General features: G+C 49.4%; 1 protein-coding gene across 1 annotated transcript in view; it reads right to left on the bottom strand.

Moving 5' to 3' along the window:
• Positions 1 to 2,509: 2,509 nt before the first annotated feature.
• The window catches only part of tmem170b (transmembrane protein 170B), a 30,855-nt gene continuing 18,583 nt past the window's right edge, over positions 2,510 to 14,781 (bottom strand). The window contains exons 2-3 of the mRNA XM_055653963.1: positions 11,790 to 11,960; positions 2,510 to 5,575 (exon numbers count right to left, since the gene is read on the bottom strand). Of these exons, the coding sequence (XP_055509938.1) occupies positions 5,445 to 5,575; positions 11,790 to 11,960 (302 nt within the window). The 3' untranslated portion in view covers positions 2,510 to 5,444. The remainder of the gene's footprint in view (positions 5,576 to 11,789; positions 11,961 to 14,781) is intronic.

The following is a 14,781-nucleotide window of genomic DNA, read 5'->3' on the forward strand; positions in this document are numbered from 1 at the left end:
GGCCTCCTCGGAATGTCGTGAGCCCCACCGCAGGGCGTGGACTTAACATCGGAGCTGATCCCTTGCCTGGGATCACTCCCACCGCGGCCTGCCGGCTTACCAACAAGGGCTCGCAGTCTAGGGAGAGGCGAGTCGGGGAGCTCCAACGCCGCTGAAGGTTCGACCAGCCCCAAACGCGAGGTTCGATCACCCGGCGCGGGAGAGCTGACATCCCCCCGATGTGGGAGTGAACCGCCTCGACACGGAGGGTCCGAATACCGCCGGCTACAGGAGTCAATACCCTCCCATCAACGGGAGCTCGAGGCCCCCGACTGAGGAAGAACTAAGGGAAAGGACTAGAACTTTATTTCGCCTCCATCACAGTGAGGAATGTGTCGGAGTCACTGTGGTGGATGTTCATGTTAAAATGTGTTTTTGAGTGATCTGTTGCTTTTTATTGTATGTCATGTCCCCTTGATTCAAACAAGGGGACATGACATGAGAATTAAGGGACTGAAGTTTAGGGGTAACATGAGGGGGAACTTCTTTACTCAGAGAGTGGTAGCTGTGTGGAATGAGCTTCCAGTGAAGGTGGTGGAGGCAGGTTCGTTTTTATCATTTAAAAATAAATTGGATAGTTATATGGATGGGAAGGGAATGGAGGGTTATGGTCTGAGCACAGGTATATGGGACTAGGGGAGATTATGTGTTCGGCACGGACTAGAAGGGTCGAGATGGCCTGTTTCCGTGCTGTAATTGTTATATGGTTATATGGTTATGACTGACCTGGCCAATGAAATTCCTCGTATGTTGCAAAACGTACTTGCCGAATAATGTGTGATTCTGATTCTATATTCTGCACTCTGTATTTTCCCCCATTGCTCTATCTACTGTACGGGTGTCAGGGGTTTTACGGGGAGAAGGCAGGAGAATGGGGTTGAGAGGGAGAGATAGATCGGCCATGATTGAATGGCGGAGTAGACTTGATGGGCCGAATGGCCTAAATCTGTTCCTATCGCGTGAACATGAACGAGTTGGATCACGATTGTATTCATATACAAAATGATCATTGGACAGGATGGGCAACAAAGCTTTTCACTGTACCTCGATACACGTGACAATGATCAACCCTAACCCTAGAGGTCATGTGGCAAACTTGCCTTGGTTGGTTGGAGAGGGTAAGTTCATATGTTCTAGAATTAGGCCATTCGGCCCATCAATGTTTAAGAAACATTTTGACAGGTTTGACATGGATAGGACAGGTTTAGAGGGATATGGGCCAAATGTGAGCAGGTGGGACTAGTGTCAATGGGGCATGTTGGTCAGTGTGGGCAAGGTGGGCCGAAGGGCCTGTTTCCACGCTGTATGACTATGAATTCCACAGATTTACCACCCTCTGACTAAAGGAATTCCTCCTAATAAGTTCACAAGATCTCAGAGCAGAATTAGGCCATTCGGCCCATCAAGGGGCGTCAAAAGTAATCAAAACACACTCACCTGCCTCTCCGCTCACCCAGTCCCCACGGCGATGTCTGAATACAGGCGGCACGGTGGCGCAGCGGTAGATCTGCGCTAGAGAACCAGGTCTCTGCTTATGCCACCGTATCTCTACACCCTTGTGGCCACTCCCTCTTCTCCCCCTCTCCCATCGGGCAAGAGGTACAGAGGTGTGAAAACGCACACCTCCAGATTCAGGGGCAGTTTCTTCCCAACTGTTATCAGGCAACTGAACCATCCTACCACACCCAGAGAGCAGTGCTGAACTGGGCGGGGTGGCATAGCGGTAGAGTTGCTGCAATTTTACAGCGCTTGCAGCACTGGAGACCCGGGCTCGATCCTGACTATGGGTGCTGTCTGTACGGAGTTTGCACGTTCTCCTCGTGACTTGCATGGATTTTCTCTGAGGTCTTCGGTTTCCTCCCACACTCCAAAGACGTACAGGTTTGCGGGTTAATTGGCTTGGTATAAATGTAAAAGGCAGGAAACATGTTCCCGATGTTGGGGGAGTCCAGAACCAGGGGCCACAGTTTAAGAATAAGGGGTAAGCCATTTAGAACGGAGACGAGGAAACACTTGTTCCACACATAGTTGTGAGTCTGTGGAATTCTCTGCCTCAGAGGGCGGTGGAGGCCAGTTCTCTGGATATTTTCAAGAGAGAGCTAGATAGGGCTCTTGAAGATAGCGGAGTCAGGGGTTGGAGAGAAGGCAGGAACGGGGTACTGATTGTGGATGATCAGCCACGATTGCATTGAATGGCTGTGCTGGCTCAAAGGGCCAAATGGCCTACTCCTGCACGTATTGTCTATTGACATATTAAAGCACAAACAACAGACACTAGGTGCAGGTGTAGGCCATTCGGCCATTCGAGCCATTCAATGTGATCATGGCTGATCATCCCCAAACACCGTGGCAATGTCATGGAAAGACTCACACGCTCCGGATCAATAACAAAGCTTCTTTTATTCCATTTTTTTTGTTCTCTTCCCCAAAAAATAGTTTCAAACGTACACAAATTTCCAAAAAAAAAAAAAAAAAAAAAAAAAAAAACCCCAAAAAATAACTTCAAGTGCTTAAAGGAATCAGTTTTCCAAAAGCATCAACTTGGAAAAAAAAAGTTTCTTGGAGTACTCCAAGTTTCCGATGATATCAATCATTGCACCAATTAAAAACCTGGCTGTACCACATTGAATGTTAGGAAAAAGAAAATAGCGCCCCCAAAAATTAGAACATGATTACAAAATGCAATACTGTTTATTCAACCCATTTACGCATTGAAATGGTATTTGTAAGGTTGTAAACATTTTTCTCAACTTTCAATAGTTGAGTTGTTTTCCTCCTGTGTTCCTAGTTTTTCCACGAATCTACCATAACGTTCGTGTTTACTTTAGAGATACAGCGCGGAAACAGGCCCTTGCTAGTGAGGGAGTGCAGCGTAGGTTTACAAGGTTAATCCCCGGGATGGCGGGATTGTCATATGCTGAGAGAATGGAGCGGCTGGGCTTGTACACTCTGGGGTTTAGAAGAACGAGAGGGAATCTCATTGAAACATATAAGATTATTAAGGGTTTGGACACGCTAGAGGCAGGAAACATGTTCCTGATGTTGGGGGAGTCCAGAACCAGGGGCCACAGTTTAAGAATAAGGAGTAAGCCGTTTAGAACGGAGACGAGGAAACACTTTTTCTCGCGCAGAGAGTGGTGAGTTTGTGGAATTCTCTGCCTCAGAGGGCGGTGGAGGCTGGTTCTCTGGATGTTTTCAAGAGAGAGCTAGATAGGGCTCTTAAAAATAGCGGAGTCAGGGGATATGGGGAGAAGGCAGGAACGGGGTACTGACTCGGGATGATCAGCCATGATCACATTGAATGGCGGTGCTGACTCGAAGGGCCGAATGGCCTACTCCTGCACCTATTGTCTATTGTCCAGCGAACACCGCACACTGGCACTGTCATACACACACTAGGGACAGCTTACAATTTAACCAAAACCAATTAACCTACAGAATTGTAGATCTTTGGGGGGGGGGGGGGGGTGTGAGGAAACTGGAGCACCACATAAGTCACGGGGAGAACGTACATACTCTGTACAGACGGCACCCGTACTCAGGATCGAACCCGGGTCTCCGGTGCTGTGAGGCAGCAGCTCTACCCACTGCACCACCCTGCCGCCCCATTTCCGGCTATTGACATGCAGTGGTTTAAAAGTAAAAAGCAGTGTACAACTGTTCCACATGCCTGATAAACAATGCTGGGATTTACCGGGCCATGCTCTCCGCTGTAGACAAAGTAGTTCTTTATCAGAGAAAAAATAAAACACCCTCAGAGTGCAGTTGAGTAACCGGTTGCTCTGGGTTACGACGCTTCCAAGATGGCGTCCAACACAGGCGGCCATTTGCCTGGCAATTGCGTGCTGGGCACGGAAGCTGATTTTTACCTCAGTTTAGTTTAGAGATACAGTGGGGAAACAGGCCCTTCAGCCCACCGGGTCAGTGCCGACCAGCGATCCCCGCACATTAACTCTACCCTACACACACACACCAGGGACAATTGTACATTTATATACCAAGCCAATTAACCTACAAACCTCGACGTGTGGGAGGAAACCAGAGATCTTGGAGAAAACCCACGCAGGTCACGGGGACAGAGCGTGCAAACTCCGTACAGACAGCGCTGGTAGTCAGGATCGAACCCGGGTCTCTGGCGCTGTGAGGCAGCGACTCTACCGCAGCACCGCACTCTTAAATCACTCGGGCCCCACACAGCAATGTTTCTTATTTTAACTATGATATCCATATACAGCGAATGGCTCGATTGCAATCTTGTGTTGTCTTTCCGCTGGCTGGTTAGCAGGCAACAAAAACTTTTCACTGTACCTCAGTGGACGTGACAATAAACTGAACTGAGACAGTGTGGAGCAATAACGAACAGAGAGGAAGGTTGGTCTTTAGGATGTAAAAGCAGCAAATGGTAATAATGGCAAAGTATTAATTCAACTGCAATTTTTAGTCATCAATGTAACAAATACTATACACTATACACAAAATGTTGGAGTAATTCAGCGGGACAGGCAGCATCTCCGGACAGAAGGAACGGGTGACGTTTCGGGTCGAGACCCTTCTTCAGACTGAGAGTCATTGGGGAAAGGGAAATGAGAGACTTAGACAGAGATACAGTACGAAAGAATGGGAAATCTGCAAAAAAAAATCAACGGTGATCAAGGAAAAGTGGAGCCCACAATGGTTCATTGTTGGCCGTGGGCTTTGTTCGGAACCTTTTCATCCCTCTCCCCCGACTCTCAGTCTGAAGAAGGGTCTCGACCCCGAAACGTCACCCGTTCCTTCTCTCCAGAGACGCTGCATGACCCGCCGAGTTACTCCAGCACTTTGTGTCCGTAAATCAGCATCTGCGGTTCCTTCCGACACTATATATACACACACACACACACACGGAGAAATGGCAAAACAAGGAAGGTATGCAAGGCTTGAGATCTGATGAATATGCACTTGTAAATAACCCTCCCCTCTCCCCCCTCTCACAGAAGAGTTGAATCTTTGCACAGGGCACAGCTCACATTTGCAAAAAAAAAAAATAACGTATTAAAAAATGTTCGTGTTTGGCACAATGCTATTGTTATCCCTGCAAGGTTTGCATCAGAGTGCAGTCACACCAGTGTGTATCAGTCACCACTATTGTTCAGTGCGATTGGTGACTGGACAGGGTTATTTTCTCGCCGAGGCTTCACAGGCTTGTTAGTAATCTTCACGCCATCCACGTAGGCAGAGGGCGCGCATGCGCGGGCGGGCACATTAAACAACAGCTGCCGCTTCCTCCGCCCGCCTTGCCCCTTCGCGCCCTCTCATCGCCCCGTCAAAAATAAACTTTGGTCTTTCACGCTTCTCGTTTTCTCCCCGCGTCGAGGAGAGATGCTTGCCGGGTCGTCGGGGGGGGGGGGGGGGGAGGAGCTCGGCCCTTATAGGGTGGCGAGGATCCGGGAGAACGAGATGACCACGGTGAGTACAGTCTGTCCGGCACCAAAGACCAGAGCTTCGAGAGGCACCATGGTCTTCCCAGCCACTCGGTACACTCCAGCCACCGCCGCGCCTGCACAAGCGGAAAGACAACATCCGTAAGTTATCAGAGCGGAACATACGATCATAAATTCATACGTCACTTACCGGGCAGAGCACCAAGGCAAATTCCTTGTATGTGAATACTTGGCCAATAAACTTATTCATACATTCATTCATTATTGTTGTAGGGGCAGAGTAAAGATTGTTAAGGGCTTGGACACACTAGAGGCAGGAAACATGTTCCCGATGATGTGGGAGTCCAGAACCAGGGGCCACAGTTTAAGAATAAGGGGTAAGCCAGGGGTAAGAACGGAGACAAGGAAACAATTTTTCTCACAGAGAGTGGTGAGTCTGCGGAATTCTCTGCCGCAGAGGGCGGTGGAGGTCGGTTCTCTGGATGCTTTCAAGAGAGAGCTAGATAGGGCTCTTAAAAATAGCGGAGTCAGGGGATATGGGGAGAAGGCAGAAACGGAGTACTGATTGGGGATGATCAGCCATGGTCACATTGAATGGCGGTGCTGGCTCGAAGGGCCAAATGGCCTACTCCTGCACCTATGACAGACAGACAGACAGACAGACAGACAGACAGACACACACACACACACACACACACACAGACACACACACACACACACACACACACACACACACACACACACACACACACACACACACACACACACACACACACACACACACACACACCAATTTTAACTTTTCTATCAAAGCCAATTAACCATACCTTTCGAATGTAGGAGGAGACGAAAGATCTCGGAGAAAACCCACGCAGGTCATGGGGAGAACGTACAAACTCCGTACAGACAGCACCAGTGGTCGGGATGGAACCCGGGGCTCCGGCGCTACAAGCGCTGTAAAGCAGCAACTCTACCGCTGCGCCACCGTACCACCATTCTCCTGCCTTCTCCCCATGACCACTGACATGCGTACTAATCGACAATCTGCCATGCTCCACCTTAGAAATATCCCTTTCACATCCCAAATTTGAAAATACCGGGGTTTTATTTGGTTAATAGCCGAGCCTATTGGAAGAAGGCCATTCGGCCCATCAAGTCCACTCCGCCCTTCCATTGACTCCATCTACATCTGCACCTCACGCTGCCTCGGCAAGGCCAGCAGCATCATCAAGGACCAGTCGCACCCCGGCCACTCCCTCTTCCCCCCTCTCCCATCGGGCAAGAGGTACAGAAGTGTGAAAACACACACCTCCAGATTCAGGGACAGTTTCTTCCCGGCTGTTATCAAGCAACTGAACCATCCTACCACAACCAGAGAGCAGTGCTGAACTACTATCTACCTCATTGGTGACCCTCGGACTATACTTGATCGGACTTTGTTGGCTTTAACTTGCACTAAACGTTATTCCCATATCACGTATCTGTACACTGTCAATGGCTCGATTGTAATCATGCATTGTATTTTCGCTGACTGGTTAGCACACAACAAAAGCTTTTCACTGTACCTCAGTACACGTGACAATAAACTAAACTGAATTGAAACTGAAATCATGGCTGATCTATCTTTCCCTCTCAACCCCATTCTCCTGCCTTCTCCACATAATCCCCGACACCCATACTAATCAGGAACCTCCCATCTTCCATATGGTCGAGTGGTTAGGTTTCCTGATTTTAACTCAGACAGCACGGGTTTGACTCTAGGTACAGGCAGTGACTCTTTAGGGCAGCACGGTGGCACAGCGATAGAGATGCTGCCACACTGCGCCAGAGACCTGGGTTTGATCCTGACTGCGGAAGCTGTCCGTATGTAGTTTGTACGTTCTCCTCGTGACCTGCGTGGGTTTTTTGCGGGTGCTCCGGTTTCCTCCCACACTCCAAAAACGTGCAGTTTTGTAGGTTAATTGGCGGATGTATCATAGTAAAATGTCCCTAGTGTGTGTGGGATAGTGTGAAAGGGGCTGTCCCACTTGGGTGAGAAAATCCACGAGTTCTGGCGAGTTTGCCCTTGACTCGTACTCGCAGCATGGTCGAGGAGGTCTTTGTAACTCTCCTTCATGCTCGAGAGTTGTCCCCGTGTACTCGAGGCCTCAGCTGGGTCACGGCGTATTTATCAACATGTTTAAAAATGCCCGCGAGTAAAAAAAGGTTGCCATGGAAAAAAATCAATACTTTTCTACTCGTAGGTTTAGTTAAAGCTGCTCTTAGGTTAGAGATACAGCGCAGAAACAGGCCCTTCGGCCCACCGGGTCCGCGCCAACCAGCGATCCCCGCATATTAACACTATCCTACACACACACGGAACATTTTTTACATTTACCAAGCCAATTAACCTACAAACCTGCATGTCTTTGGAGTGTGGGAGGAAACTGAAGATCTCAGAGAAAACCCACGCAAGTCACGGGGAGAATGTACAAACTCCGCACAGACAGCACCCCTAGTCGGGATCGAACCTGGGTGTCCGGCGCTGCAAGCGCTGTAAGGCAGCAACTCTACCGCTGCTCTACCGTGACCACCCTCGATCCCCTGAAGAGTGAATTCAGCAGAAACTATATTTTATACACGGTGGTCAAAATGTAGACCTCACCAGCGCTTGGAGCAGTGGAATCGAATATCACAGATGCATTTAAAGAGAAGTTGTTTGATCACAAGGGGAATAAAAGGAACTGAAAAATATGCAGATTAAATCAGCTGCAAAAATAAATTTACAAGCGCAAATCAGCACGGTGGCGCAGTGGTTTGAGTTGCTGCGTCACAGCGCCAGAGGCCCGGGTTCGATCCCGTCCACGGGTGCTGCCTGTACGGAGTTTGTACGTTCTCCCCGTGACCGCCGTGTGTTTTCTCCGAGATCTTCGGTTTCCTCCCACACTCCAAAGAAAACTAAAATAATTAAACCACTACAGCTGACAAACTTTTCCCCAGCTGAATACTTTTTGCAGTCATATTTTTAATTGCATTATATATCGGAAAACCCTTTGAAAACACAAAAGACAGTCGGATCCTTCTTCCCAGGGTGGAAGTGTCAAAGACTAGAAGGCATAGTTCAGAGATACAGCGCGGAAACAGGCCCTTCAGCCCACTGAGCTCACTCCGACCAGCGATCCCTGCACACTAGCACTATCCTACACACACTAGGGACAATTTACTCTGGAGTTTAGAAGGATGAGAGAGGATCTTATTGAAACATATACGATTATTATGATGAAGCCGAATTTTAGTTAAAAATATAAGAAGATATTAAATTGGCTTCTGGGCTAGCTTATAGCTTATATTTAGTGTCAAATTAGGCTTTCCTCGAGTTGCGGGCTGTGTGAGATAACATTGTCTCCCAAGTGAAGGAGCTAGAGAGATATCTTTGAAAGTAAGATGCCATAAACCAAATGACCAATGTTTATGGGGGAGGAGGCAATAAAGGAAGAGAGAAATAGACAGTCACATCTTTGTAAACAAATGACCTATGTTTATGAGGGACCAAATGACAGAGGAAGCAGCGAAAAGAGCTAGGGTGGTCTATTTGGAGATAAGGCAAATGGCCAATGTTTTTAGTATATCTTGTACCATGTAAAAAAAAAGGTTTGATGTGATGCATTCTGTGGAAACCTTTTCCAGTACCTCTGACCATGACTAATGTCTGTGGAATGTGATAAGGGGACAAAAAAATACCCTATTTAAGGCAATGTAATTCTGTTGTTAAGAGAAGGTGGCTGAGCACAGTCAAGTGTCTGTGTTGGTCACTTGACTGGAGTTCTCCCTCCCTTCCATCGGCCGATGTTAAGTAAAGTTTTGAACTGGTCTACCAAACAGTTTGTGTGGTGTCTGTTTATTAAGAAGCGAACCTGGTTAAGAGTTAAGATAAGTAGCTTTTTCAATTAAAGGTACACAAAAAAGCTGGAGAAACTCAGCGGGTGCAGCAGCATCTATGGAGTGAAGGAAATAGGCAACGTTTCGGGCCGAAACCCTTCTTCAGACTGATCGGGGGCGGGGACAAGAAAGGAAAAAGGAGGAGGAGCCCGAAGGCTGGGGGATGGCAGGGGGACTGAGGAAGGGGAGGAGACAGCAAGGACTAACAAAATTGGGAGAATTCGATGTTCATGCCCCCAGGATGCAGACTCCCCAAACGGAATACGAGGTGCTGTTCCTCCAATTTCCGGTGCTGCTCGCTGTGGCCATGGAGGAGACCCAGGACAGAGAGGTCGGAGACGGAGTGGGAGGGGGAGTTGAAGTGCTGAGCCACCGGGAGGTCAGCTTGGTTATTGCGGACCGAGCGGAGGTGTTCGGCGAAACGATCGTCCAATCTCCGCTTGGTCTCACCGATATAGATCTGCTGACATCTAGAGCAGCGGATGCAATAGATGAGGTTGGAGGAGATGCAGGTAAACCTCTGTCGCACCTGGAATGACTGCTTGGGTCCTTGAACGGAGTCGAGGGGGGAGGTAAAGGGACAAGTGTTGCATCTCTTGCGGTTGCAAGGGAAAGTGCCCGGGGAGGGTGTGGTACGAGAGGGAAGGGTAGAATTGACAAGGGAGTTATGGAGGGAGCGGTCTTTGCGGAAGGCAGATATGGAGGGAGATGGGAAGATGTGGCGAGTGGTGGGTCACGTTGGAGATGGCGAAACTGACGGAGGATTACTTGTTGTATGTGACGGCTGGTGGGGTGAAAGGTGAGGACTAGGGGAACTCTGCCCTTGTTACGAGTGGGGGGATGGGGAGGGAGAGCAGTGTTGCGGGGTATGGAAGAGACCCTGGTGCGAGCCTCATTTATGGTGGAGGAGGGGAACCCCCGTTCCCTGAATAATGAGGACATTTCAGATTTCCTGGTGTGGAACGCCTCATCCTGGGAGCAGATGCGGCGTAGGCGGAGGAATTGGGACTAGGGAATGGAGTCCTTACAGGAAGCAGGGTGGGAGGAAGTGTAGTCCAGATAGCCATGGGAGTCAGTGGGTTTATAGTGGATGTCGGTCAGAAGTCTATCACCTGCAATGGAGATAGTGAGGTCAAAGAATGGTAGGGAAGTGTCGGAAATGGTCCAGGTGTATTTGAGTGCCGGATGGAAGTTAGTGGTGAAGTGGATGAAGTCAGTCAGTTGTGTGCGGGTGCAGGAGGTGGCACCAAAGCAGTCGTCGATGTAGCGGAGGTAGAGGTCGGGCATGGAGCCCTGGTATGTATTGAACAAGGATTGCTCGACGTAACCGAAAAATAGGCAGGCATAGCTGGGGCCCATGCGTGTGCCCATAGCTACGCCTTGTGTTTGGAGGAAATGGGAGGAGTCGAACGTGAAGTTATTGAGGGCGAGGACCAACTCCGCTAGGCGGAGGAGAGTGTCAGTGGCTGGGTATAGGTTGCTTCTCTGGTCGAGGAAGAACCGGAGGGCTTTGGGACCATCGTGGTGGGGGATGGAGGTATAGAGTGACTGGACGTCCATGGTGAAGATGAGGGGGTGAGGGCCTAGAGAGTGGAATGCGCGGAGACGACGGAGAGTGTCTGAGGTGTCTTGAACATAGGTAGGGAGGGATTTAACCAAGGGTGATAGGATGGAGTCAAGGTATGTGGAGATGAGTTCGGTGGGGCACGAACAGGCAGGGACAATGGGTCTTCCAGGACAGTCAAGTTTGTGGATTTTAGGGAGAAGGTAAAATCGGGCTGTGCGGGGCTGGGGAACGATGAGGTTGGAGGCTGGTAGGGTTAATTAGATTATTATAATGGTCAATATAATCAATATTATATAAATTATAATTATTATAAATTAAAAGATTATTAAAGGTTTGGACACGCTAGAGGCAGGAAACATGTTCCCGATGTTGAGAGAGTCCAGAACCAGGGGCCGCATTTTAAGAATAAGGGGTAAGCCATTTAGAACAGAGACGAGGAAATACTTTTTCACACATGGAGTTGTGAGTCTGTGGAATTCTCTGCCTCAGAGGGCGGTGGAGGCCGGTTCTCTGGATACTTTCAAGAGAGAGCTAGATAGGGCTCTTAAAGATAGCGGAGTCAGGGGATATGGGGAGAAGGCAGGAACGGGGTACTGTTTGGGGATGATCAGCCATGGTCACATTGAATGGCGGTGCTGGCTCGAAGGGCCGAATGGCCCATTCCTGCACCTATTGTCTATTGTCTATAGGCCATTCGGCCCATCAAGCATCCAGAGAATCGGCCTCCACCGCCTTCCGAGGCAGAGAACTCCACAGACTCACAACCCTCTGGGTGAAAAGGTTTTGCCTGGTCTCTATTACAGTCGCGGTGCGCGCTCTCGTCACCCCTCGTCACAGGGACCTACTTGTGATCATTCCTCCGGTGATGGACGCTAGGAAGCCCACCACCACGGCCGCCACTGAGATGACTCTGCCCTGCTTGTGCCTCTGGAGCATGACGAACATCAGGAGGCCAACGGCTCCGTGCAGGAAGAGCGAGGAGAAGAGCGCCCAGAGGAAGACCCAGTACCACATCTCTGCGGAGAGAACATACACCGTGGTTTAGTTCTTGTTCATTAGATCACAGGCACAAAGGATCTGCAGATTTTGACTTTCAAAAAAAGACGGTGACAAGCATGTCCCTGAACAACTTGAGCAGGGTCAGGCAACCTTGTTCTGCATAGGTGCCGGGATGCACGTCTGTGAGCGGATGGGGGGGGGGGGGGGCATATCTATCATGCGTAACATAGAAAAATAGAAAATAGGTGCAGGAGTAGGCCATTCGGCCCTACAAGCCTGCACCGCCATTCAATATGATCATGGCTGATCGTCCAACTCAGTATCCTGTACCTGCCTTCTCTCCATACCCCCTGACCACTTTAGCCACAAGGGCCACATCTAACTCCCTCTTAAATATAGCCAATGAACTGGCCTCAACTACATTCTGTGGCAAAGAATTCCACAAATTCACCACTCTCTGTGTGAAAAATGTTTTTCTCATCTCGGTCTTAAAGGATTTCCCCTCTATCCTTAAACTGTGACCCCTTGTTCTGGACTTCCCCAACATCGGGAACAATCTTCCTGCATCTAGTCTGTCCAACCCCTTAAGAATTTTGTAAGTTTCTATAAGATCCCCCGCTCAATCTCCTAAATTCTAGCGAGTACAAGCCGAGTCTTCCCCCTTATACACATCTATCACGTGGACACATGGATCCCGCCCCCATCCCGCCCTGGATGGCAGGCATCAAATCACGTGTTCACAGAAGGGGGACAAAAATGCTGGAGAAACTCAGCGCAATCCTCGCATGTCAAGTCAAGTCAAGTCAAGTTTATTCGTCACATACGCATACGAGATGTGCAGTGAAATGAAAGTGGCAATGCTCGCGGACTTTTGTGCAGAAGACAAACAACCAAACAAACTATAAACACAATCATAACACACATATTCTTTTACATAATAAATAATGGAAAGAAAAACGTTCAGTAGAGTCAGTCCCTGGTGAGATAGGCGTTTACAGTCCGAATGGCCTCTGGGAAGATACTCTTTCTCAACCTCTCCATTCTCACCGCATGGCAACGGAGGCATTTGCCTGACCGTAGCAGCTGGAACAGTCCGTTGCAGGGGTGGAAGGGGTCTCCCATGATTTTATTTGCTCTGGAGTTGCACCTCCTATTGTATAGTTCCTGCAGGTTGGCAAGTGAAGTTCCCATAGTGCGTTCGGCCGAACGCACTACTCTCTGCAGAGCCTTCTTGTCCTTGGCAGAGCAATTCCCAAACCAGAAGGTAATGTTCCCGGACAAGATGCTTTCCACCGCCGCTGCGTAGAAGCACTGGAGGATCCTCGGAGACACTCTGAATTTCCTCAATTGCCTGAGGTGGTAAAGGCGCTGCCTTGCCTTACTCACGAGTACTGAGGCGTGTGATGCCCATGTCATATCCTCGGAGAGGTGGACTCCCAGATATTTAAAACAGTTCACCCTATCCACCCTATCCGTCTGAAGAAGGGTTTCGGCCCGAAATGTTGCCCATTTCCTTCGCTCCATAGATGCTGCTGCACCCGCTGAGTTTCTCCAGCTTTTTTGTGTAACCACCCTATCCACAGGATCCCCATTTATACTCAATGGAGTGTACGTCCTCGGATGATGTGCCCTCCTAAATCTTCCGGCATGTCTCCACCCGCTAAGTTTCTCCAGCATTTTTTTGGCTACCTTCGATTTTTCCAGCACCTGCAGTTCTTTCTTAAACGTGTTCACAGACGTTGCGCGGCCGTGCTGGCGGCTTTGCGCAGGATGCCCTACAGACAGAGCTCCGCGATCCGGATCATTACGGGGGGGAAAAATCCGCATGCGGGCCGGATGATTTTTGGTTACTGGCCGCATTCGGCCCGTGGGGGCCGTGGGTTGCCGAACCTTGACAGAGTCATAGTCATGGAGTGATACAGTGTGGAAACAGGCCCTTCAGCCCAACTTGCCCACACCGACCAACATGGCCCAGCTACTCTAGTCCCACCTGCCTGCTTTTGGTCATTATCCCTCCAATGTATCCATGTACCTGTCAGTTTCTTAAACGTTTGAGATAGTCCCAGCCTCAACTACCTCCTCCGGCAGCTCATTCCATACACCCACCTGTGTGAAAACGTTACCCCTCACCTTGAACCTATTATCGCTGGTCCTCGATTCCACTACCCTGGGCAAGAGACTCTCTCTATTCCGCTCATGATTTAATACACTACACGGATAGGACACGTTTCGGGTCGGGACCTCTCTTCTGACCCAGTCTGAGACACGTTCTCTAGTGATTCTGCCTGACCCCAGGGGCACGGTGGCGCAGCGGTAGAGTTGCTGCCTTTACAGCGCCAGAGACCAGGCTTCAATCCTGACTGCGGGCGCTGTCTGTACAGTGTTTGTACGTTCTCCCCGTGACCTGCGTGGGTTTCCTCCGGATGCTCCGGTTTCCTCGCCAACTCCAACGACGTGCAGTTTGTAGGTCACAAGTTCAGAAGTGATGGGAGCAGAATGAGGCCATTCGGCCCATCAAGTCTACTCCGCCGTTCAATCATGGCTGATCTATCTCTCCCTCTCAACCCCATTCTCCTGCCTTCTCCCCGTAACCTCCGACACCGGCATTAATCAAGAATCTATCTATATCTGCCTTAAAAATATCCACCGACTTGGCCTCCACAGCCGTCTCTGGCAAAGAATTCCACAGATTCACCACCGTCTGACTAAAGAAATTTCTAGGTAGACAAATTGCTGGAGAAACTTAGCGGGTAGCATCTATGGAGCGAAGGAAATAGGCAACGTTTCGGGTCGAGAACCTTCTTCAGACGGAGGAAGAGTCTCGACTCGAAACGTTGC

This window comes from Leucoraja erinacea, chromosome 2 (assembly GCF_028641065.1).
Source record: "Leucoraja erinacea ecotype New England chromosome 2, Leri_hhj_1, whole genome shotgun sequence".
Taxonomy (NCBI): Eukaryota; Metazoa; Chordata; class Chondrichthyes; order Rajiformes; family Rajidae; genus Leucoraja; species Leucoraja erinaceus.